At 52.4% G+C, this 25869-nt stretch overlaps 1 protein-coding gene across 15 annotated transcripts in view; it reads left to right on the plus strand.

Moving 5' to 3' along the window:
- GATAD2A (GATA zinc finger domain containing 2A) overlaps positions 1-25869 on the plus strand; it is a 100969-nt gene that overhangs the window by 70137 nt on the left and 4963 nt on the right. For 11 of the 15 annotated variants that reach the window (XM_059063393.2, XM_067032574.1, XM_067032563.1 and 8 more), the window contains 9 exons: positions 14717-14849; positions 14952-15083; positions 16968-17057; positions 17981-18112; positions 18263-18430; positions 20498-20777; positions 23241-23539; positions 24223-24297; positions 24601-24796. In XM_059063393.2, coding sequence (XP_058919376.1) covers positions 14717-14849; positions 14952-15083; positions 16968-17057; positions 17981-18112; positions 18263-18430; positions 20498-20777; positions 23241-23539; positions 24223-24297; positions 24601-24796 — 1505 coding nt within the window. The remainder of the gene's footprint in view (positions 1-14716; positions 14850-14951; positions 15084-16967; positions 17058-17980; positions 18113-18262; positions 18431-20497; positions 20778-23240; positions 23540-24222; positions 24298-24600; positions 24797-25869) is intronic. The other 4 variants (XM_067032570.1, XM_067032572.1, XM_067032565.1 and 1 more) reach the window with 1 other exon arrangement.

The raw sequence follows: 25869 nt of genomic DNA on the forward strand, positions 1-25869 counted from the left end.
CATCAGTTCCAACTAGAAATCCATAGCCTGCTTGCATTTCAGCACGTAAGAGCTGAACTGAGAGGTACGTTCCTTCAGAAATCGGTTCCTCGTTCTGGATTCCCCTGCCTTAGCTGCCACCTCTCCAAACCTCTGTGACTTCTCTCCATCTCCTCCTCATTCTCTGCCTCTCCCCTTCCCTCGGGGCTCCTCATCCCGGTTCTTCTCTGTCCACCTGTCTTTATTCTGGGCTGTATCTTATCCCAGGTTTGTAATAATTGTACTTTGAGGGGTTCACCTGTACTTCTGAAAATCATTAGATTATTTTTGGATGGCAGAGTGACAGACTCTGGGTGCCCTGTTCCTAACTCTTAGAGTGACCTAGTTCACATGGGGCATATTGTGAGCCAGGCTGGTGACAGGTAAGGAACTCCACAGTTTTGCCACTTCCCCGTTGCCTTTACGACGCCCTCCTCTGGCCTTGGAGGGTATGGTTTTCTCACTGGATAGTGCCAGCCTTCTGGGGATATTACTGTGTGGCTGCCCTGACAGGAACCATTAAGCCACCGTGTACAGTCATCAGGGTAGTAGCTGTTAAGTGCTTGTTTGTTTAGCAGTCAGGAACTCTTCTCTTCACACGTGTGAGTTAAGCAGATTGGCAGATTATTTCCTTATTTTGAAATTATTCAGTATAATTCTGCAATTGCAGTTTCTGATATCCTCTTATGGCATGTATTCCTGCTGGTGCTTTGTCCCATGTTGACAGGCTATGCCCTCACTGCTGTAGTGGGTTTAAACATTCTACCTATAGAGGTACATGAGGGAGAGTCTCTGGCCAGCCCTCTGCCATGGAGGCTCTGCTTTTATATGCATTGCTTTTTATCATATTTATCATACAGCCGGTTTCTCTGACATGAGGAGAGCAGGTGTACCGGAACCATAACCAACCCTGGGGGTGGGGATGGCGAGTGCGCTGGCCTGAGGGGTCCCATCCTGTCCCTCATGGCCACCTAACCTGGTGGAGAAGAAGGATGAAGGGAGCTCTGTGTGTAGAACAGGTAGAAGCAGGAGTGAATACCCAGCACTTTCCACACATACTGTGTGCGACCCCAGGTGGGGCAAGCAGGATTTATACCAGGAGAGGAGTATTTTCTCAGTTAGCAGAATGTGCCCTGGGGGAAAAAGAGAGCTGGCCTGATTGCAAGAGATTTCTGGGTTTTTTCCTCAAGAAGGTGAGCACTCGAATTGTAATTTGTGAGCCTGAAAGAGAGTGGGGGATAGCAGGTGGTTAAAAAAAGAATGTGGGGTTTGACGACTCAATTTCACTCACACCCCTGTGTAGCCCAGGACAGTTTACTCCACCCTTGGAGCCCACCATCTCCTCTGAAGTGAGGCATAGTCCAGTAAGTTTTGTCACAGCGCTGATGGAAAGGAGACTTGGGACTCACAGGTGTCTAAGAATGAGGGAGAGGGGAGCTGAGTTCCCTGTGGCTGATCTAGCTCTGTGGATGGGCCTGCCTGGGGGAGGCGGGGAGTGCGAAGGAGGTGGGGAGCGTCTGATGGGTGGAGAGATGGGAGACATACCAGACGTTACTGTGTGTCCCCCTTCCTTGGATCCCAAGCCATAAGAGTGCTTATTTTTAGAGCTTAAATCTTAAAAATAGTTGTGATGTAATCACATTGAAAAGCTTCAGGTCTTAGGGGGCACTGAGATCTGGTGACATGCAGAGTTCCTTAAAGCAGGCCCTTGACAGCTTTCAAAGCAGCTTTAGCACAACAGTGCTTTAAAGAGAACAGCCAATCCAGGCACGTGTGGTATCCGTGGGCATTGTGGGAAAGAGCAGTCAGGGTGGCATGTACTGGGGAGCTCATGGCCCAGAAATAGGGGTGCTCGGGCGTCCAGCTAGCTCCCTGGAGCCATTGGGTTTGCCTGGGGTCAGGGCCTGAGAAGACCCATGGCGGTGGGAGCAGAGCCGGATGTCGGGCTGGGAAACGCAGTCCATGGACCACACTCTGGAGTGGGGAGAGTTGATGCTTTGGATGTCGGTGGAGCTTGGAAGTTTGCTGGATACCTTCATGTGAGAACAGAGGTAGACATGCTGGAAGCGGGAGGAGATGCCTTTGCCTGGAGTGTGGTGTAAGGGGGCAGTGGGGCATGAGATGCAGGATAGTTTCCTGGCATTGGGGGCCTGGGGTGCCTGACATGCCTCTACAGGAAGTCTGTGCTTGGCTTGCCCATCTGCAGATGCAGGGTGTCCAAGCTGCCCTGGGCAGTGGCAAGTTCTCTGTGAACTGGGTAACTGTGGGGCCTGTACAATTGCCGCTTTTTAAGGCCACAGGAACAGGGTTACCAAATTTTGTTGCCTTATAATTCAATAGGTTTTACAGGGAAATTACAGCATATATGTGTGGTGAGTCCTATTAAATTTTTAGTATGTCTTGCTTTTCAAAACACAACTTGGGCAGCATGAAAAAACCACGTGGGTTGTGGTATGTCAGGAGAACTGCACTTGGGAACCTCTGCTCAGATTGGCATCTGTGATGGAGATGGGAAACCCTTTGCAGAAGGCACTGCTGCAGCCCCTTTTCCATCTCTGGACCCCAGAGAACCTTTGGTCGTGTGGAAAATATGTTGACATTTACTGTGTTAGAAAATCTGAAAATAACTTATTTATTTAAAGATGACGATAATAAACCCATTACATGTTAGCATAAAGAACATTGCTTATAAAAAAAATAAAAGTTTTGCAGATCTCTTTAATAAGTAGACAGCTGGATTCTCATATCTGCTTCTGCATCCAGTCTCTTGTGATAAGTTGTTAGGGATGAAGCATGTGAAGAAAGTCCAGCCTCACACAGAGAAGCAGTTTGAGCAGGGAGGAGTATTTGGTTAGTCTTGGATAATTGTGTGTTTCTTCCTTTAATACAACACCAAAACACGGAGTGGCCATTCCTAACGGTTAGTTACACTGTAGACTCTGAAACCCCAATTATCAGTGAAGTTTTTGTACTCCGTTACATTAAAATCTGTCAGTCTCTTTCGCATCTTGAACAGAACAATTTTTTTAAAGTATCATTTTAACTTTATTTATTTATTTTAATTAATTTATTTTTGGCTGCATTGGGTCTTTGTTGCTGCACGTGGGCTTTCTCTAGTCGCAGCGAGCAGGGGCTACTCTTCGTTGCAGTGCACGGGCTTCTCACTGCGGTGGCTTCTCGTTGTGGAGCACGGGCTCTAGGTGTGCGGGCTTCAGCAGTTGTGGCACACGGGCTCAGTAGTTGTGGCTGGCGGGCTCTAGAGCTCAGGCCCGGTGGTTGTGGTGGGCTTAGTTACTCCGCAGCATGTGGGATCTTCCCGGACCAGGGCTCGAACTCATGTCCCTGCATTGGCAGGCAGACTCTTAACCACTGCGCCACCAGGAAAGTCCCTGAACAGAACAATTTTTAAAAAAATTTTAGGATTGTTTTAGATTTACAGAAAAGTTGCCAAGATCGTTCCTGCACACCCTTCACCAGTCTCCCTCATTGTTAACAGATTACTGTGGAACATTTGTCACAAGTAATTACTATTAACCAAGTCTATACTGTCTATTCTGATTTCCTGTTTTTTACATACCTTTTCTGTTCCAGGATCCCACATGACATTTTGTCGTTATGTCTCTTTAGGCTTCTCTGGGCTGAGACAGTTTCTCAGACTTTCTTGGTTTTGACGACCTTGACAGTTTGGAGTTAGGTGTTCTATAGAATGGCCCTCAGTTGGAATTTGTCTGGTGTTTTTCTCATGGTTGGACTGGGTTTTGGAGAGGAGGACCTCAGAGGGGAAGTGACCTCATCACACGTGTCCAAGGCACGTGCCATCAGTGTGACTTGTCACACCTTGATCACCTGGGTGTATGTCAGGTGTCTTCACTGTAAAGTTACTTTCTTTCTCCCTTTCCGTGCTGTGCCCTTTGGAAGGAAGTCAGCTCACACCTAAGGGAAGCGATGCGGAGTCGTGCTCCACCTTGAGAGTGGAGCATCTACACAAATTATTTTGGATTCTTCTGCCTAGATTTGTTTTTTCTCTCCCTGAATGATCTTTTACTCATGTTTGAGTTTGTAACACCATTGAACATTAGAAAATATTAGTTTACTGAGTTACAGAGATCTTTCAAATACTGATACATTTCATTTTACAGTATCGCGGAATCAGATTAGTAAATTATCCGATCTGTTGGGAAGCTCTTGGGCTCACAAATTTTCCAAAATTCTACATTTTGCTTGTTGGAAGCTCAGACATTATCATTAGTGACATATTGGTTGTTTTCCTTGAAGTGAACAGGCTTTGCTTTGACCATTTTGGGGAGAGTGTGTGCCAGACACCCAAGTCTGAATAAGCACAGCATGTCTGTCCGACCTTCCTTCAAGCATCATGAACGCTCAAACGTGTGATTTTTTTTTTTCCTGTATGTCTGTTCTGCTTCTGTACTCAACAGGAGTGCTTTATCTTGTCACAGAATATTAAAAAGATATGTTCTCAAATGCTTGAGTTTTAATAAAATGAGTAGCTTGTACTTCATGCAGGGCGTTGCCTACAGCGTGATAACACCATGAGTCTTGGCACAGTTTGGTGCAGCTCTCCTGACTTGGTGAAAAAGGCAAATGTCATCTCGATGTTAGAACATCCTGGCAGAGTCCCTGAAGGGGTCCTGAGGACCATGCTGGGAGGAGCGCAGGCAAGCTGTCCACAGTGGGCACTAGCAAGGGTGCCTGGCAGGACTCTGAGCTCACATCTCAGGCACGACAGTGGTTAATGGCCTGATGGGGTCAGACAGTGGGAGGAAGAGAAGCCCTCAGCCTGGGATCTTGTCCCCAGAGACCTCGGATTGCAGGGCAGGTGGTCAGATGAATCAATTCAGAGCTAAACTATAGCAGAAAAGGTGATGGGGGCTGCCCTGAGTGTGCCCGTTATTACGTTCTGCGAGGATGGGGAAGAGAGGTGGGGTCATCGTCCGTTGACTAGATGTACTTTCTGTGCCCTTTACGGTTCACAGCATCCTCTCATGGTCAGTGGCATCCCATTCTGCAGATGAAGAAACGGAAGCTCTTTGAGGTTTGGTGACTGGGCCAGGTCCCAGGAGCCACTGACAAGTGCCCTGCCCCCCAGAGTCCTTATGGCTGACCTGGGCGGAGTCTCACAGCTGCTTTGCTTAGAGCAGGTCAGTTGGGGGGGGGGACACACCAGAGCCATGCTGGGAGGACATCCCCTGGGATTTGCCAGGGCATGGAGGGGCAGGACCCAGCAGTTTGAAACACAGAAATTTAAGAGTGGGCAAGAAAGTTCCAGGCAAATAGAGCACTTTCCATTTATCATAAGAGTTTGTGGTCAGGGCTTCCCTGGTGGCACAGTGGTTGAGAGTCCTCCTGCCGATGCAGGGGACACGGGTTCGTGCCCCAGTCCGGGAAGATCCCACATGCCATGGAACGGCTGGGCCCGTGAGCCATGGCCGCTGAGCCTGCGCATCCGGAGCCTGTGCTCCGCGACGGGAGAGGCCACAACAGTGAGAGGCTCGCAAAAAAAAAAGTTTGTGGTCATTGCAAGCTGGAAAACAGTGTTTGTTTCTGGAGTGTGGTTTCATCTGCACACAGATGACTTGCTGTGAGTTGGTGAGGAAGCTGGCATCCCAGGAGGTGTGTTTGGGTTCATCTGGTTTAGGGAGTCCCTCCATGCTGCAGCATGCTCCTGAGTTTCTCCCTGGAGGAACGTTGGCCTGGCATGTGGGTACAGTGACAGAGGAAAGAGGCAGTGCTAGCGATAGTGCTGTGACCAGCAGAGGGGTCCCACACTCTTTACCTTCACTCCCCAGGCCCAGGCCCAGGCCCAGGCCCTTTGGAAGCCTGGATTCCCGAGTGCTGAAACCCCACCCAGCTTCCTCAAGCAGGTAGTGGTCCATGTGTAGTAAGAGTTGTTTCCCAGTCAAGTCCAAGGACCACATCCGTGTTCTCGCACTGTCATCTCTTTATCACCTCAGGGACTTGGCATGCAGATGCTGGTGGCTATCCAGCGTCCTTCAAGTATATTTTCCCCTTTTTAACCTAGTCCAAAAATGGTATTTGATAACCTGAGTTAGAGGCCTCAGTTGACAGTTATGTGAGACCTACCCTTTCCTGCCCTGCACCTCCTTTTGGGGAAGCCATTTAGCCCCCTGCAGGCTATGGGTGCCCAGCTGGTCTGACTAGGACAGGGGGCCCAGGTCCCAGTGCACTGTGGGGTACACCTGGCAGACCTTGACATTCCAGAGTTGACCAGGCCTGCCAGAGGTCCATAGGAGGCTGCCAGGTTATCCGCAGGCCATGGGTGTGTGACCTCAGGAAGTCACTATCTTAAGACTCTTTCCACACCTGTGGATGTGGGTGATGTGGGTGACAGTTGAGCAGTTGAGATGATCACATGGAAGCATGCATCTTGGTGGTTGGCACAGGGATGGCCATCAAAAAGGGTCAGCAAATGTCCTGGGTGATTTTCCCAAGTCTGACATACGTCAGCATTTCAGTTCTGACTGTGGTCATTTCTAATAAGTGCCCCTTCTCAAATTTCTGAGCAGAGAGCGTGCTGAATCAGATTTAGCCTTCCTGGTGGTGACCCGACTGGAACATGTTGCCTGTTGGCAGGGTCATGCTGCAGTGACCTCCTTGGGTGGGTGCTGGCCCTGCAGGCTGTCCCATTGCCATTTGATGTCAGGGTCTTTCTGTGGGGCCACTGCCAGTTGCTGGCCCAGGGAACACTCCCTTCTGCCCATTCTTGGCTTGTTTCTCCATCGACTCTGCATGCCCCCAAAACTGGCCCCTTTTCCTGCTTCCAGTCCCAGTGAGGTCTTCTAGGTCTCCCTAGCCAGACTGTGTGACTTCTAGGGACTCCTGTGTTCCTAGAAGGATCCCCAGCAGGACAGGCTGGATGCCTCCTGGCCTTGCTGATGGCACAGTGCTCTTCCACTGCAGCTGCCTCTGCCCTGGGACTGCCAGCCTCTGTGCTGGGGGCCCTGGTTGGGGGATGGGCTCTCGGGACCAGACCCTGGTCACACTTGCTCTCTTCCTTTCTTCCAAGATGTTCGGCTGTTGCCATGGCAGGGTGAGCCATAATGGAGTCCCAGAGAGATAGCTGGACCTGGAGTCTCCATGAAGAATTATGGCTGGGTTTCAAAAATCCTGTCCCAGCTGCTCACCTCCACGGCCTCTGTGGCCTAGAAGCAAAATGTATTCTGACTTCCTGGCCCCCACAAAGCAGGCTCTGGGCTTTTGTCTTGACATCCCAGCCAACAGGGTGTCAAGTTACAGTGCTGGGAGAAGTGGTAATGGATGCCAAGAAGGGAGTCGAGGGGGAATTGGGGGAATTGCGCAGGGGAGCTGAGGGGCTGGGGCTGGCGGGAAGCAGGTGGGCTCGGGGAGGGGGGGTGCGTGGCAGGGACCAGGCACCCATCAGTGCCCACCAACCCCAAGGGCAGGCAAGTGTTCAGCTTTGGGGAGCACCTGTGTCTGCATGCAGCGGTTCCCTTTCTAATCACATCGGGTGTGTCTGAATAGATGGGGCCCCTTGGGAAAGGAGGGTGGGGTGTCATGGGGTCCCAATGAGCAGTTCCCATGCCCAAATGGCTGTGAAAGATCCCAGTGGTGTGTGTCTGCGGAGATGCCCAGTATGCAACTGGGAACTGCCAGTGAAATGTTACCAGGTAGTAGGACTAACCCGGGAACTGGTGATAAACGTCTTATTTTTCTCTCTTTAGGACTTTTCTAGAAGTATTCCTGGAATGGGAGTGCTCATTGGATTAAATATATGGAATTGCATTCCAGCGTTGACTCAGACACCACTCCTGGTGGTGCCTGAAGCCACCGGTAGTGGCTCCCAGACCTGAGGATTGCCCCCTCCTCTCCTCTCCTGTGGGACCCTCTGTATATACCCCCTTTTCTTTGTTGGGCAGCTCTGTGCTCCTGCTGGGCAGTCCTAGAGCTATGCTCCAATCTCCTCTCAAGTCTGCAACTGCCCCGGGCAGCCTGTGTGTGCAGAGAACTACTGCTGGTCCTTTTGGGGGGGATTTGAGGTTCAGCAGGGATGGTTACTTGGGTAAACCTTTTCTTTCCCACCTTCTCTCTCCCAGGGTACTGTAGCGTCTAGAGTGGGTGGCGTTGTTGATTCTGAGGGAGGCCATGGCGTTATAGTGGCATAGGCCAGCTCGCTGGGGGCAGAGCTGGGCTGCCGGCCCCAGTAGTTTAGTGGTTTAAAGTAACTGTATTGGTGTAGCATCATCTGTCAGGTCTGCTGGTTCCAGCTGGGTGCAGCTTCTTGGGTTCTCATCTTTGTAGTCCCACGTCAGCTGGATTGGGTGTCCCCAGTGGCTTGGTTACTCATGGGGGATGGCTGGGCCCATCTCTGTGTCTGTCTTTGTGACGCTCTTTCCAAGCAGCTAGTTTGGCATCCTACTCTGGGGTGGTCTCTCAGAGCACATGTTCCAAGGGCCCAAGCACAAGCTTTTTTTTTTTTTTTTTTTTTTTTTAGTTATTATTTTTTTAATTAGTTAGTTTTTATTTATTTTTGGCTGTGTTGGGTCTTCGTTGCTGTGTGCGGGCTTTCTCTAGCTGCGGTGAGCAGGGGCTACTCTTCGTTGTGGTGAGCAGGCTTCTCATTGCAGTGGCTTCTCTTGTTGTGGAGCACAGGCTCTAGGTGTGCGGGCTCAGCAGTTGTGGCTCATGGGCTCTAGAGCGCAGGCTCATTAGTTGTGGCGCCCAGGCTTAGTTGCTTCGTGGCATGCAGCACCTTCCCGGATCAGGGCTTGAACCTGTGTCCCCTGCACTGGCATGCGGATTCTTAACCACTGTGCCACCAGGGAAGTCCCAAGCACAAGCTTTTGAGGCTGTGACCTTGCTTCAAAAGCTTGCATCGTTGCTTCCTCTATGTTCCTCACTCCTGGCCTCAGAGTGAGCCACCAAACTAACCCAGGTCCCAGGGATAGGACCGGACATGAGGACGTGAGCATGGGGAGGCATGGATCACTTGGAATGAGCTACCTCCACGGTGCTCTTCAGAACTGAATGGATGGCCTTGTAAAGGTATAGTGCGGTGGTCCTCTGTACAGGGTTTTGTCAACCAGGTGTATTAGGACTCCTCCTCAACATCCACCAGAGTCGTGGACTCATAGGTTAGGAGTTGGACTTCCAGGGCCTAGTGCTTGATAAGACATAATGACACAGAATTCAGAAATCCTCTTACGTGAGTTTGCACATCCTTTACCAGTGCAGCATCTGTGTGCGTGTGGAAAGAGCTGCTCACATGTGCAAGGTGATCGGTCAGTCTACAGGCATTGCAGATTCCTCATGAACTCATAGACCCTATCCTGGAGCCAGGTGCAGGGAAGAGGAGGAGGTAGGTGCACACCAGCTGTGTCATCTGATTGGACAAAACAGGCCCAATCTGTGTCTTCACCGGGTTTGAGAATATTCACGTGTTACCCAATTGACTGCTGTGTGCCGAGTTCACCTTCACAGCAAGCAGCCCCCTACTGCCTCAGGAGAGGTTGGGGCCTGAACTGCCCTGATGGCCTCCTACGGTGTCTGAGCCTCCTTGGCACTGAGGTCTCACCTCATGCAGCAAACCCCACCCAGTGGGGCAGGAATTACTGTCCCCATCCTTGTAGGGGGCACAGAGAGGGAAGGAAGTGTCCTACCCTGGACTTCTCACTTGCAAGAGGCAGAACCAAGTGAGAGGTTTTGTAAGGGTGCAACTCTACCCCTCCCCTCAGTGTGTGTAGGCTTGGTGCACAGTGCCTGCTCTGGGACGAGGCCCTGTGGCCTGTCCACCACCCGGCATGGCACTAGGAGGAGAGTCCTGCCCCTCTGGCTCTGGGGAGGTGGGGAGCCCTTTGCTTGTCGGGCCACCTTAGGAGCATCCTGGCCCTCACCGGGAGCTGTAGGGCCCCAGTGTTGTGGAGATGGCTCCAGGTGGGACCATGGCTCCCTGGCTGCTATGCCTGTGGTGACCTCCGGCCCCAGCCCTGGGTGGGGGAACCCGCCTATCAAATGCACAATGACAGCATCACCCTGGGAGGCTGTGGGAGGGTGCACTGAGCCAGCGCAGGGCTGCCATAATGGCACCTTGTAGGAGGGCGAGGCACTTTCTCGCATAGTTTGCTGAGGTGAGGGTGAGTGAGCTGGTCTCTGTCAGGGGAGTGCCTCTGCTCAGGCTTGTGCTGCCCTTGAGTGGAAGCTCCCAGAGTTTTGCCCTAAGCTCCCTGCCCCCAGGATGGACAGTTAGGGGCAGGGCAAAGAAGGCTGCCCCAGACATGCACGCTGTTGCGGGGGCGGGCCCTGGGAGCACAGTGGGGTAGTGCTGACCACGCTCCCAGGGCGGGGCTTGGCCAGCCGGGGCCTTTTCTGAGGGCACAGATGGTTTGAAGCGCATCTTGAAGTGTGAGTTCGGCCTCACAAGGGAGATGAGAAGTATGATGGAGGAACATTCCTTGGGAGGGGATGGTGGTGAAGGTGGGAGGAGCTCGTGACAGGACGTACATGTGAGCAGCAACTTGGAGTTCGGGGCTGAGGGCTGGAGAGGCTGTGGGCCTGGGAGGGGCGAATGGGCTCTAGAGGGAGGAATGCCCTGGGGAAGGGTCTGGTGGGGCCAAGACTAATGTCGGCTGAAACTGGCGCTTGGTCTGGCAAAGCCTCCTCCACGCACCTGCCATACCCAGCAAACAGGAACCACCTGCCCTCTCCCTGCCCAGCCTGGCCCAAAAGATGGGGGGAAGAGGGAAGTTTCTCTCAGGGAGCAGTTGGCCACCAGCCCTGCTTGTCTCCCCCGGGTTAGCCCTAAGGAGCAGTTTGTTGTCCCCAGGCCTCATTTGGCCCACCCTCGTCCCCGACTTCCCTAGTGTGTGCAGGCGTCTTAGGGATCTTATAAAAATGCAGGCTTTGATCAAGCAGGTCTGGGGTAGTAACGTGCCTTGCTGAAGCTGCTCTGCTGCTCAGTGGGCTGAGGCAGGTGGTGGTCCACTCCCACCTGCCCCTCCCCCTCCTGGTTTTGCGTCTGCCCCTCCTGGTCGACCCTAAGGACGGAACTGCTTTTATCCAGGGGTTTCTCCCCACTACCTGACACAGCACCTGCTTCTTAGGTTGGCTTTCAGCAAATTGGAGTGAGTGAGTAAATGAATGAGTGTGGATCAAGTGTGCCTCCCCCAGACATCAGGCAGGCCCGTATTGAGAACAACAAAGGTCAGAGCTGCATTCCCCTGATGAGACTGCTTCCCCTGGCACAGGCTAGTGAGACACTCAATATTAACCTCACACTGACCGCTAATTGGTTAGCAGCTGGGATGGTAGTCTGGTGCTGTGAATGGAGGGATCTTGTCATGAGTTAAGTTTATAATCCCTGCCTTCCCTTTAGGAAACTTGATGAAAGTTCTGGGCAGGTAACAGAACTCTTGTTTGTTTAGCCACGGCTGGTATACAGGGGAGGAGGTAGTGAGACCATTTTTGCGAACAGCCTGGCCTGCTTCCAGGGATTTTTGTTGGTCATGTAAAATCTCTTCTGATCATAATTTTTAAAAATTTGACTGTGCCAGGTCTCAGTTGCAGCGTGTGGGATCTTTAGTTGCAGCGTGTGGGATCTAGTTCCTTAACCAGGGATTGAACCCGGCCCCCCTGCTTTGGGAGCGTGAAGTCTTAGCCACTGGACCACCAGGAAAGTCCCCTGATCATAATGTTTTATATAAGGGTTCCCAAGATGGGCAGGATAGGCTTAATGAATTTGCCCTGAAATCATATAGCTTCTAAATAAACTTGGTGCCCAGACAGCTACCCTGGATTGAGGAGTACACCTGGCCACTACAACTGTTCCCCTGGCATGTTGGGCTAGATTTCCTCTGCTTTGTTCTCCTAGCCTAAATGGTTTTATAATTTAAAATACATTAAAAAAAAAGAATGCCCACAATAATTTTGAGCCTTTGTCAAATGCGTGTTCTTTTTCATGAATAAAAAGAACCCTCTGGGAAAGTAATGAGAGACTTGAAGTACCTTTGCTTTAAAATTGAACTTAGGAAAGTTTTTCATCTTGGAAACTAGTGGGGCTGGTGACCCTTCTGTGTTTGGAAGAGGTGACTCAGGTCCCTGTAACAATCGAACCGGCCGGCACCACACAGGAAACGCCTGCAGCCCGGCAGCCCCAGGGTGAGCTGGCGCCTCCATTTCCTGACAGCACCTGAACCCTACCTCACTTCTCAAAATGAAGGCTGCGTGTCACAAACTGGTTAGAACTGGCTGTTGCCATGGTTTTCACGTTGGAAGGCACGGTTAAAGGGTCACATGACCAAAGAGGGAAATGCCTTTGTCACATGACTTTTTGGTGGCCTGATTAGCATACAGGAAGTTCACTCCCTGCTGGCTGCTGGGATGCTGAGTGATCATTGATGGGAGGTGATGTCATCTCTTGGACGAGTTATTGATTAGTCTCAGTCCAAGATGGGACCTGGGAGTGCTGTGGTCAGAGTGGCCATCTCAGGGAGCTTCAGCTTCCACGTGGTCGCAGTCCCTAACCCTACCCTCTTCCCTCAGGCAAATTTGAGCTTTATTAGACATCTCACCTTTGGAAGGCGTGCACATCCTCATTGAGATGATAAAAAGTGATAAATCCCTGTAAGTTGCCGTTGCCTCAGAGTGCTCTTGCTCAGGAAGCGCCTGTAGTTTGTAACTCCAGACGTGGTTCTGCCTGGGCTGCTCCTCTGCCCATGTGTAGCCAGCCGCCTGGGAACCCACCTGGGCTGGGACCAGCGGCTGCAGCTCCTGTGCTGGAGCCTCGTGTCTGCTTAATGCCTGTGTGTGTGTGTCTGCAGAACCCGGAATTGGAGCCCCGGGGTCATTTTTTAAAAAAATTATTTATTTTTGGCTGCATTGGGTCTTCGTTGTTGTGCGCAGGCTTTCTCTAGTTGCGGCAAGTGAGGGCTACATTGTGGCTCACGGGCTTAGTTGCTCCGCAGTATGTGGGATCTTCCCGGACCAGGGCTCAAACCCATGTCCCCTGCATTGGCGGGCAGATTCGTAACTACTGCACCACCAGGGAAGTCCCCCGAGGTCATCTTTAAAGTTGATCTTGGGCAGAGTTATCAGTCAGGGAGACACGGAGACTTGAAAGTGTGGTGGTTCCCGAATTGCATTGGTTTTTAGTTTGATGAGGCCCTAGTGAGACATCCCGGGTTACTTTATAGACAGCCAGCCAATTTCTGGACTTTAGAACGTGGGCTGATAACCACAGTGAGGGGATTCTGTACCTTGAAATGGAAGCCTTTTTTTGTTCACTCTCCTGGTCTCTTGTCTGGAAGACCATCCAGCAGCTGTGCTGGTTAAATTGGATCAGGGCTGGGATTGAGGTGCAGCAGCCATGCTGCTCTAGGAGGTGGGATTAGGAGGGGCCTGGGGAGCACACTGCGGGTTGAGGGGCTATGGGAGTTAGGGAATGCAGTGTCTGGTCCTCTGTGCCCATCCTTCTCTGAAGACACAGCTCACTCTGGGAATCTAAAGGGCAGTTCAATGGGCTGTTAAAACACCAGTTCTCCATCTATAACTCTGTGCCCGCTCAGCTGGAAGGAATGGGACAACTTTGAGCTGTTACTCCCGGTTAACTTCATCGAGTTTGTTCTTTGGGTCACAGTGCCACCTAGCGGACACATTCAGTCCTTGGCTGGTTTTCTTGCTGATAGAAGGATTTGATTCCTTCGAAACAAATGCTGAGGCCAGATCTCAAGGGGAAATTTACGTTGTTCCCTCAGCAAACAGAGCTTCTTGGTTCGGGGCTAAGCACCATCTCTGGGACCCGTTGGTCCTTATGTGTGGGGTCAGCAATGCCAGAGCAGAAGTCCAGCATCACTAGATGTGCATATATGTCCTAGGGGACTTGGGCAGTAGGGTTGGGGTAAGAGGGCAGAGGGTAATGGGCAGAGATGGCTGGGAACTAGTTTGTGAGTGGATCAGGTGGGTGGAAAGTACCCAGATCTGTGAGAGAAAATGTGTTCCATGTTCCAGTCGGTTTCAAAACATGCAGCCACTACTACCACATTGCCACTGGCAGGGTGAAGAGGCCACGTGTAGCCCAGGAAGGACTATCCAGCAGGCAACCTTGGCCATCTTGTGAGGTGGTGACACCCCATGCTGGGGAGCTAGAATGTAGGCCGGCAACATGTGCATCAGCCCCTCTGTCTCCCGGGGACAGGCGTGCGGGCTGTTAGCGAGTCTGGGTTTAGCAAAGAAAGGCTGATTTGCATGGGGGCTGGATGCCCCATCAGGTGGCTTCCAACACAGGCAGGTAGGAGCCCCAGCAAGAGGCCCAAGATTCAGGACCCAGTACTTTTATTCAGTACTGAGCTACATCGTAGAGATAGGAGCCGTGGTGTTTTTCAAAATGACTGTGTCACCTTCAGACATGTAGGCGTCCTCAGCCCGGGGGACACAGAAGTGGTTACCAAGAACAGTCCCGGCTTTTGAAGGGCTCAGCCACAAACTGGCAGATTTGAGTGCCCTGTGGTGAGTGTGGTGAGAAAAGGCAGCCTGGGTGGGCAGGTGGTGGGGAGGTCTGGTGAGGCAGCCCTGCTTGCTGCCACCTTGCTGTGTCTGCGTCTGAATCCAGACATCTGCGGGGTGTGTGTGTGTGGGGGGGCTCTAGGGAACGCTGTCCAGCGCAGTCGGGACGCTCTGGTAGTAACCTGCGACTGTTCTTGTTCCACAGTGACATGAAGTCCGAGAGGAGAGCCCCTTCGCCCGACGTGATCGTACTCTCTGACAACGAGCAGCCTGCGAGCCCGAGGGTGAATGGGCTGACCGAGGATGCCTTGAAGGAGACCAGTACCGAGGCCCTCATGGTGAGCCTTGTCCCCATGCTGGGGAACCATCTCACAGTGGAACAGCCTGTGTTCGCCGGCCCCCAGCCCTCCCCCTCAACCCTTGTTCTCTTGCCCTTGTAGAAAAGCAGTCCTGAAGAACGAGAAAGGATGATTAAGCAACTAAGAGAAGAGTTAAGATTAGAAGAAGCAAAACTCGTTTTATTGAAAAAGTTGCGGCAGAGTCAAATACAAAAGGAAACTACCACCCAGAAGGTATGTGTGCGTCTGTTCCCTCCTCAGTGGTCAGTGGGAGCCATTTAGAACCAGAGGCAGAAAGCCATGGTCATTTCCTTGGCCCACTGCTGCCCCAGCAGCAGCCAGAAAGACTGATCATGAGGGGTCAGGTTTCCTCAGGGGTGTAGGGACAGGGTCTGAATTGGAAATTTGCAGACTCAAGTTCATGTTTTGGATTTAGCTTAGAGGATATCAGAGTATGTTTTGGTCTAGTATATTCTGGATCTGAGTATGTAAACCTCATTCCCTGTAGACTCTATCAAGGAAATGGAGAGCAGGCATCTTTGACGGTGCTGGAAGCACAGCCCTGTCTCAGACCCCTTTTCAGAAAGGCCTTCGGCCCTGTGGATGAATGTGCTGGCCAGCAGGGGCCGCTGTGGTTTTGTGGACAGATTGCTGAATGCCACAGGGTGCACCATAGCCTGGCCCCAGAGCTTCTACTCTTGTTAAAACTCCCCTGATGCCTCAGGCTCCTTGTGCTGCTTCTAAATGCACCTTACCATGTAAGGCAAGGTCAAGTTTGTTTTGTCCTTTTTTGGTGTCCCATTCTGGGAAGGTTCCTGGTCAGTGACAAAACTACCCTTCCTTATATTCTAACCACTCTTAGTGAACCAGAAAGTAAATGCACTTCAGGCAGTACAGTGTGTAGAACATGTGTCCCCTTAAGGGAGCAGGACAGGGGGACGCTCACTGGTCTGACTTGGGGATTTGCTTGAGCCCCCACCCCCACCTGGTAAACAAGTGGACCAAGCCTGGCGTCTGTTAATATCCTGATGGACAGAGCCTGCTCATTACTTGTTTCCTTGTTGATTGCTTAAGAATTGATGATGTGAACCAAGTCTGTCAGTGTCCCTTCTCTGGTGGAATATGTGACTTCAAGAAGTGCCCTGGGACTTCCCCAGTGGTCCAGTGGCGAAGAATCCTCCTTGCAATGCAGGGGACGTGGGATTGATCCCTGGTCAGGGAACTAAGATCCCACATGCAGCGGGACAACTAGGCCCGTGCACCACAACTACTGAGCTCGCGTGCCTCAACCCTGCATGCTGCTAACTACAGAGCCCACACGCTCTGGACCCCTTGTGCCACAACTAGAGAAGAGAAAACCTACACGCCACAACTAGAGAGAAGCCCCCGTGCCGCAATGGAAGATCCCACATGCCTCAACAAAGATCCTGCGTGCAGCAGCTAAGACCCAATGCAGCCAAAAATAAATAAATAGATCTTTTTTGAAAAAAGAATTTAAAAAGTGCCTGGACCCAACATTTTCTCACCAGGGTTGGGATTAGCCTGTCTAAGCCCAGAGTCCTTCACCTCAGCCTCCACCACCAGCCTTTTTTGTTCCCTGAAGGGCAGAGATGGCACCTGAACCACAATGATGCCAAGCATCCCCGGGGTGTGGTGGGGGTAAAGGGTGTTGGAAAATCTGTTCTCTGTTTGTTTATTTATTTCTATCTATCTATCTGTCTGTCTGTCTATCTATCTACCTACCTACCTACCTACCTGTCTATCTGACTATCTCTCTGGCTCTGCTGGGTCTTAGTTGCGGCATGCGGGATCTTTCGTTGTGGCATGTGGGCTCTTTAGGTGTAGCATGTGCGATCTTGTTCCCTGACCAGGGATCGAACCTGGGCCCCCTGCATTGGGAGCCCAGAGTCTTAACCACGGACCACCAGGGAAATCCTCTTTATCTGTTTCAAACATGTCAATTCCTGCTGCAAGGAACGTGGCAGGCAGGAAGCAGAACCTTTGAGAGCCTGATGCCTTTTGAAGAGGAAGAAAAGCAGTGCTCTTCTGTCACAATTATGTTTGGGAGGAGCAGGGTTGGTGTCCCTCTCATCTCCTGCATGTCCTGCTCTCTTGCAGCCCGCAGGCTCCACTGGGAGCTCTGTGACCACCCCTCCCCCGCTTGTACGGGGCACCCAGAACATTCCTTCCGGCAAGCCATCACTTCAGGTCAGTGTTCCCTCTGCGTCATGCTCCTGAGGAGCCCTGATCCAGTTTCTGCAAAAGGCTGCTCGTTCCTTCTGATTAGAGGCCTTCTGGTGGGAGCCCAAAAAATAAAGCATCCTTGTGTTCCCATACCCAACCCCGGCCCCCGTTGACATCATAAACAAATCACAGACTCTGGGAGGGCCCCTCCCATGACCATCCCTAGAGAGACTGGAGAGAGGACCAAGGTCCTAGGCAGACTGGGCTCCTTTCAGCCTGACTCTGTGAGGGCAGGTGGGGGGCCCAACGGGGCCTTGTCCCAGCCCGGCTCGCAGCCTCCTCTGCCCACAGGGTGAGATGGGCAGATCTCCCACTTCCAACCATAGGACAGAGGTCAGGCCAGAGACCCACCTCCCCTCAAACAGGCCTGAGCCCCCAGCTCAGACCAGCAGGCGGGTGGTACTGGTCCCAGTTAGCTGGACTCTTGCTGTGGTGGGGCCCAAGTCCTGAGTAAGCCTGAGTGAGCCCAGGTTGGCGTGGCTCTTGTCAGAGTCTGTTCCTGGTTCTTTTGTGTTTTGAATAAAATAGGCATTTTAGCTTTTATTTTCTCTGCCACCACCCTTTTTTTTGACATTTTCATTTTTCTTTTAATCTTTTTTTTAAAACATCTTTATTGGAGTATAATTGCTTTACAATGCTGTGTTACTTCCTGCTGTATAACAGAGTGAATCAGCTATATGTATACATATATTCTCATATCCCCTCCCTCTTGCGTCTCCGTCCCATCCTCCCTATCCCACCCCTCTAGGTGGTCACAGAGCCCCAAGCTGATCTCCCTGTGCTCCCCCACCACCTTTTTTTGGGTAATGAGTATGTGCTTTTACAAAAACAGCAAACCTGTTTGTTTAAAAAGTCATGTAAGATCTGAGGGTTGGTGTTGTTGACAGACCTCTTCAACTCGGATGCCTGGCAGTGTCATCCCACCACCCCTGGTCCGTGGCGGGCAGCAGACGTCCTCGAAGTTAGGGCCACAGGCGAGCTCACAGGTCGTCATGCCCCCACTCGTCAGGGGGGCCCAGGTAAGCAGAGCGAGGGCTTAAGGGAAGCCCCAGGCAACCCTCCACCTCTCGAGAATGAGCCTTCCTAGTTCTCAGGTTGGGGGCTCTTCCCCTATGGCGACCTCTGTCATCCCTCTCACTGACTTGTCTCCCCCGACCTCACCCTGACAGCAGATACACAATATCAGACAACATTCCAGCACGGGGCCACCACCGCTCCTCCTGGCTCCCCGGGCATCTGTGCCCAGTGTGCAAATTCAGGGACAGAGGATCATCCAGCAGGGCCTCATCCGCGTCACCAACGTCCCCAACACTAGTCTGCTCGTCAACATCCCACAGGTGAGGGTCATATGTGTGCCCCGCAGCTGCCCCTCTGATGACCCACAGTCCTGGGACCCAGTCATGTCTCCAGGGTGGCTTGGCGTGACTTGCCTGCTTCCTTGGAGCCAGGTGAGGTCTTGGATAATCCAGCCCCACAGACAGTGGTACTATAGCTCCTTGGAGCTAGTTGGTGCATGAAAGTCATGGGCAGGAGTCTTACGTTGCCAACTGCCCATCCAGCAGAGGTGGATAACTGCCGAGAGTGGGACGGGTGGAGATCTGAGCTGAGATACAGGAAGGCTCAGTCAGGGTGGGGCACCAGAGCACTCCACACCCTCCCCCTCTATAGGCACAAACGTGTGGAGAATGTCTGCGAATGTCCTTTCAGCGCCAGTGCATCTATTCTTAGCTGTGCATCCCTTCACCTCCCTACAGAGCCTCTGAAATGGGGAGGGTTTGTCGCCACCCAGCAGAGCGGGGAAGATGGGACCAGGGGTGGGCAGGCCGAAGCATGATCCTCATTGACATACAGAATTACTGGGTTTGCAAGGGCTTTTCTTGATGTGCAAGTTAGCTTCTCTTCCTCCTTTGGCATGGTGCATCCTTGCCCGCCTTTCTCAGATAAGATCATGGCCAGCAGGGCTCTGGGCAGCGTCCCTGCCTCTTCTAAAGTCAGGTTCAAGTACAGTCTTGCCACCCAAATGGGGACGTCCTGGGCAGGCAGTTTCATACACACCATAAACTCGGATCAAATTACTACCGTGTGCCATACTCTGTTCTCGTGCCATGAGGATGGGAACCAGGCAGGCAGTGGTGGATCCTGTGGCTGTGCTCCCTGTGGGGCCAGGGGAGCCTGCAAAAGGGACAGGGAGGAACTGGCTGGTCAGAGGCTGGAGTGGACAGGCCAAGGTGCTGTGATGGCATCCTCTATGATGGGGAGTTCTGCTCTGCTGTGGAGACCTCATGGGTGGGGTCTGGGCAACCATCCTGGGCTCCCTGAGCCCCATGATGTGTTACATACAAGTTGTCAGGTGTGTGCATTTTCCTGGAGATGGTGCACACAGCTTTCCCTCTATTTTCAGAAGTGTCCTCAGTGTCACAAAGCTAAGGGCACTGGCATGGTCAGCTCCAAGTTTGCGGGAGAGCATTTGATAATGTTGGGTGGCAAGTGGTCTGGAGCAAGGAGATGATGGAGGGTGAGCCACTGGGGTCCAGAAGATGATAAATAATGCAGGAGCAGTGAGGATCAGGAAAGGTGAAGTGCAGGGGCACACAAAGATGCTCATGAGGGAAATGCCATTGATGCCACAGTGAGCCACCTTTGCAACCTTTTGAGGAAGGAGGCCACCCAGACCTGTGCTGGGAGGAGAGCCAGGCCATAGTGACAGGACAGTTGCCATGCTGCCTGGGTGGGGGATGGTTGCCAAGGGGCAACCCACTGTCATGGTGATGGCTTCATGGGTGTCATCAGGTGGCAAAGTGTAGCAAATTACAGGTTTTAAAGTTAATTGGATATCAGCTAAACCTCAACAAGTGTATTTATAAGATTGGTCATCTCATAGAACAATTAGTTTAATGCTGCTTTTCCTGTTGCATGTTGATGTCAAGCAGCTCTGAGTTACGTTTTATTTAAAAAAATTTTTTTTAATTTTTGGCTGCATTTGGGTGTTCGTTGCTGCGTGCGAGCTTTCTCTAGTTGCGGTGAGCGGGGCCTGTTCCTCATTGTGGTGCACGGGCTTATTGCAGTGGCTTCTCTTGTTGTGGAGCACAAGCTCTAGGTGCGCGGGCTTCAGTAGTTGTGGTTCACGGGCTCAGTTGCTCCGCGGCATGTGCGATCTTCCCGGATCAGGGCTCAAAGCCCTGTCCCCTGCATTGGCAGGAAGATTCTTAACCACTGCACCACCAGGGAAGTCCTGAGTTACTTTTATAAGGATTTGTTAGTATAGCTAATGGTGCTGACCTGGAGCTACTTTTATAAGGACTTAGTGTAGCTAATGGTGCCGACCTGGGCTGTGGGTGCCATGGTTGGGCTCTCCTCAGGGTGGGCACCTCAAGCACCCTGACCAGGTCATTGTCTCCCAAAAGCCCTCCCCAGCATCGCTGAAAGGAACGACAGCCACTTCTGCTCAGGCCAACTCCACCCCCACCAGCGTGGCCTCCGTGGTCACCTCTGCTGATTCTCCAGCCAGTCGGCAGGCAGCTGCCAAACTTGCACTGCGCAAACAGCTGGAGAAGACGCTGCTTGAAATCCCCCCACCCAAACCCCCCGCCCCTGAGATGAACTTCCTACCCAGCGCTGCCAACAATGAATTCATCTACCTGGTCGGCCTGGAGGAGGTGGTGCAGAACCTGCTGGAGACGCAAGGTGAGGAGGCCCTGGGCCCGGGGCCATTTTTATCTCTTGCTGCTGAAGTTTCCGTCATGCAAGTTGTTTTCCATGCATAGCACATGTTGGCATGTCTGCTGTGTACCCACAGCTGTGGGGCGCATTGTGGATGACATCTTATCATTAGTTATTTGCTTGCTGTGAGGTTTAGATAATTTCTTTCTTTTTTAAAAAAATTAATTTTTATTGGAGTATAGTTGATTTACAATGTTGTATTCGTTTCAGGAGTATAGCAAAGTGAATCAGTTATACATACGCATACATCCACTCTTTTTTAGATTCTGTTCGCATATAGGTCATTACAGAATATTGAGTAGAGTTCTCTGTGCTATACAGTAGGTCCTTGTCAGTTATCTGTTTTATGTATAGTAGTGTTTACATGTCAGTCCCAATCTCCTGATTTCTTCCTCCTGCCCTAGATAATTTCTTAAACGTACCATAGGCGCCTTCTTTGTGATGGGGCCACTTCTAAGAGTTGGGCAAAGGTGGAACTTTGCAGAGCCTTGAGTGCTCTTAGTCCCCAAAGTGGGAGAGGGACACCTATGCCTGGACCAGGCTCATTTTATTACCCTCCTTGGAAGTAGTTTGGAAAGCACACCTGCATGTTAGGAGGTTTTAGGAATAAAAAGAGTATATATAAGGTAGTGAGCAAAAACGATACTGAAAGGTGGGAGGTCAGGTTGGCCCTTTGGGAGCCTCCAGCAGATGCTGAACTGAGGACTTTCTGCCCTTAGATTGAGCTCGTGGTGACATTTATTAGGCAGCCAGCATGAATCCCCGCCCCACGTGAGCTCGTCAGATGCTCAGAGCTGAGGAGGAGGCAGAGCTGTAACCTTTTCATGGCAGGGGATGGCCAGCCAGGTGGACCCCACCTGAGGGACTGTGGGGCACCAGAGCCAGGCCCAGTGGGGAGAGATGTGGGCTCTGACACAGCCTGGACGTGTCTGGATCCCTTCAGTGACTCCTTCATGATGAGGTTAAGTTGGCAAAGAAGCTGCTATAAGGCCAGTGCAGTGCGGCAGGCAGGAGGCCTGAGTCAGGAGGCGATGCCTGCCTGTCCTATGCTTGCCTGTGCTGGGCACCCGCTCTCCCAGACCAGTGTGTCTCCGCTTGTTCTCATCAGGGGTCAGTCTCCCTCTCCTGTTGTCAAAAAACAGGACCTAACTGTGGGAGGGGGCTCTGAGTCCTGCTTGAGGTGTCTCTTGACAATTCGCAGAGCCACCGGTGGACACTGAGTGCAGCCCTGCACTGGCGTGTCTGTTCTGGCACTGGTCACACAGGCCACAGCTGCTTGGGAAGCAGGTACCCCATCCTCTGGGCTTGGATGTGTGGAAGCAGAAGTGCTCTTCTTACCAGAGCATGTTAGCTGTAGGCTAGGGGCTGGAGCTGGGGGCCCAGGGAAGACCCCTGAGCCTTGGGCAGCTTGGGCAGGCAACATCCCATCTGCTCCGTGGAGTGACAGGTCTCCCTGCCCTAGAATCAGATCCTGCACAGCCCCTCAGCAGTTAGGGGCAGCTCGGCCAGGCCCAAGGCGGGATGGGGAGGCTAAGGGTCTCTCAGCATCATGGTCCATAATGCCAAGAGGCAATTAAACTCAGGAGTGCTGGACACAGAAAAGATAGGAACAGAGTGCAAAAGGTACCCCTTACTCTGCACATTGGGTGGCAAACATATATACGTTGAAGAAAGTATCGACCCCACACCTCAGCAGGTGCTTTTTGTGGCTTCCCCAGTCACCCCTCCTGTAGCTGATGAAGGAGCCACTGAGTTCCCATTTCCCAGGGCAGCCGGGTATGTGTCCTGGCCCTGCCACTGACCAACCGTGCACAGGTCACTTCAGCTCCTTGGCCTCAGTTTCTTCCTCAGCACAATGGGGTGGGGGATGCCCCTCAGAAGTTTGTTGTGAGAATTGGACACCCTGGTACCCACAAGGCACCAGGCACAGTGCCTGTCGGCATAAGCACTCGCCTAGATGACTAGTCCTCTGTTGACTCACCCACTAGCAAGGGTGCCGGTCACCACAAGGTGGGGCCTCGAGAGGTCACCATCTCCTCTCCACTGGTGACACAGTACAGGAGGGTTGGAAATGTCTGCACTGTGGGTAGGAAAGATGACTGGGCGAAGCCAAGCTGACAGCACTGATGTCTTTGAGAGTTGGTATCAAGGGTGCCTAACTCACAGTGTTTTCTAAAGTGCTTCAGCTTTGCTTCTGCCAGCAAAGCCTCCCGAGGCTGGCCCAGTGCCTGCACACAGTTGGCACCCAATATGTGTTTGCCTAACGAACACTGACTGAGGCTTTGGTGTCCTGATGCCAGTTGGGCAACATGGCCCAGGGTGCTGCCCCTGCTCTGCCCTCATCCATATCCCACCTGGGGGTAATCCGGGTTCCTACTGTGGTGTTCCTGTTCCTCTGACGTGCGGCACACCCATCTCTCCCTGCAGCGGGCAGGATGTCAGCCGCCGTTGTGCTGTCCCGGGAGCCCTACATGTGTGCACAGTGCAAGACGGACTTCACGTGCCGCTGGCGGGAGGAGAAGGGCGGCGCCATCATGTGTGAGAACTGCATGGCGTCCAACCAGAAGAAGGCACTCAAGGTGGAGCATACGAGCCGCCTGAAGGCCGCCTTCGTGAAGGCGCTACAGCAGGAGCAGGAGATTGAGCAGCGCCTCCTACAGCAGGGCGCCACCCCCGCTCAGGCCAAGGCCGAGCCCGCTGCCGCCCCACACCCAGCGCTGAAGCAGGTGAGAGTCCTGGTATGGGAGTCAGAGCTGTGGCCTGGGAGCATGGGCTGGGTGGCCTCGCCTTCCAGGAGAGGAGGGGTCTCGTTCCCTTGGCAGGGAGTTGTCGCTAGCAGGCAGGATGTTCAGACATTCTCTCCCACACTCGGCGATCATCTGCCTGGTTGTTAACTGTGCGTCTAAATTGCATTTAATGGTGGTGTTTGGTGGTGAAAATACTAATTTGCAGTTTCTTTAGATTTTGTAGCTTTCACTTGCAGTGTGCCGGCTGACAAGCACTTCTTGTTTAAAAGGACTTTTCTGAAAGCCACATTGAGATACAAAAGGGGCGTTTGGAAGAAATGTTCTAGCTAAATTAAGGAGAGAAGCAAGTTTGAAATCAAGTTTTTTTTTGGCTGCTTTTTTTTTTTTTTTTTTTTTTTTTAATGCTTTGCTTTCCTACCCCCTATAGACCCAAAGCTCCCTGTTGACAATTTTTTGTGTCCTTGGAAGTCATTTGTAATTCACTAATAAACACATCTTCTCAAGATCCCTGTGTAGTGGGTGGCTGCGCTGCCCTCAGGAAATGCCTATCCTGTGGGGACTGGGCCTCAAGCGGCCATAGCTGCTGCCCTTTGGTCACTCTAGGTCACCCTTGGCCAGACTCTGGACAGTGCTGACCTCGATTTCAACCCCCATTTGTGTAGGTCATAAAACCCCGGCGTAAGTTGGCGTTCCGCTCAGGAGAGGCCCGCGACTGGAGTAACGGGGCTGTGCTACAGGTCAGAACTGCGGTGCCGGGAGCCCCCTGCACCGAACCACCAACCGGCCCTCACATCCCAGACCGTGACCACGTCACTCGCCGACTGTCACACTGCCTGTGTCTGTCTGTGTGTGTCTCTCTCTCTTTCCCTTCCTCCTACCCTCCCTCCTCGGTGTAACTTACCTAGTCTCCTGATTTTGGACTTCAGGGATCCCGTGTGGGTGGGAAGAGGTCAGCCAGAGCAAGGAGCGGCTGCGCTGAGCATCTTGCCCTCTGTTGCCCCCTTCCCCACACGAGCTGTTGCGCCCTCTCTCCACTGTAGGCCTCCAGCCAGCTGTCCCGGGGCTCGGCCACAACGCCCCGAGGTATCCTGCACACGTTCAGCCAGTCACCCAAACTGCAGAATGCAGCCTCGGCCACAGCCCTCGTTAGCAGGACCGGCAGACATTCCGAGAGAGCCGTGAGCGCTGGCAAGGGCAACGCCACCTCCAACTGGAAGAAGGCGCCCCTGAGTACAGGTGGGCAGACCCCGTGGGGCTTGGAGTACGGACCTTGCTGGGGTTGGGTCCATCCCTTCCTTATTTTTAACAAAGACGTGCACACGCACAGGTAATGGCACAAAAGGTCCCTGAACCTGCAGACCTGCTGCCTTGGACTCTTCAGCTTCATCTCTTCTGTTCACTAAATAGGATGCCCTGAGCAAGTGGTAGCCCTGGTTGGATAAATACTAATCACCCTCGCTGTCTCCACCCTCTCTACCCAGACTCTCAGCTCTTGACCCAAAATGGGGGACAGAACCCACTCAGGCAGTGCCCCCCACCCCCATGCCATCAGTGGACCCTGTGAGCATAGATGCTCATTTTGCCAACTCACCCCCTCTCCCTTCCTGCCATAGAGAATGTCTGATTCTGCTGTTATAGTGTATTGATACCTTTCGTGGCGCACTGACTTCATTTCTTGCTCACCCAGTGTCCTTCATTCCCTGCTCTCTGGGCACCCTTTTCCCACCCCCTCTGGCTTAGACAGGTCAGATGGTACAAAGTGCAAAACAGAATGAGAAAGCAGGCAGGAGGAGGGGGACCCTTGGGCGGGGGCTGAGATTTCAACTGAGGTAGGCAACAAAGGCCTCCGAGGAGATGGCATTTGAGGAACAACCCGGGGAGGTGGAGACCCTCAGGTGGTCGTTCCCCAGTCTGCCACAGCCCCACCTTCCCTGGGTTGTCCTTGGGTCATCTCCCATACCATTTGTCCTGTTTTTTATTATTTATGTGCTGGCCTTAGGATGAAAGTCAAATATGTCTTGTGTCTGTCAGTAATTGGACAGTGAAATGTAGGCACAAAGAGCTGAGAGGAGGAGATGGGTGAGAGGTCTCATTGGACCAAGGGTCCCATCTCCCTCCTCACCCCCACCCCGGGGTTGCTCTAGAAAGAAGAGGCACCATCATGAGATCCCATCTCACTAGTCAGAACTGGGAAGTCTGGGTTGTTGGTGGAAACAAAACACAGAAGCCGGCTGTGCACGCAGCTGACCATGAGTTATAAACATGCCCAAATGTCAGAGCCTGCTAGAGGAGAGTGAGCTCGGGGGAGT

Source organism: Kogia breviceps, chromosome 4, assembly GCF_026419965.1.
Source record: "Kogia breviceps isolate mKogBre1 chromosome 4, mKogBre1 haplotype 1, whole genome shotgun sequence".
Classification (NCBI taxonomy): domain Eukaryota; kingdom Metazoa; phylum Chordata; class Mammalia; order Artiodactyla; family Physeteridae; genus Kogia; species Kogia breviceps.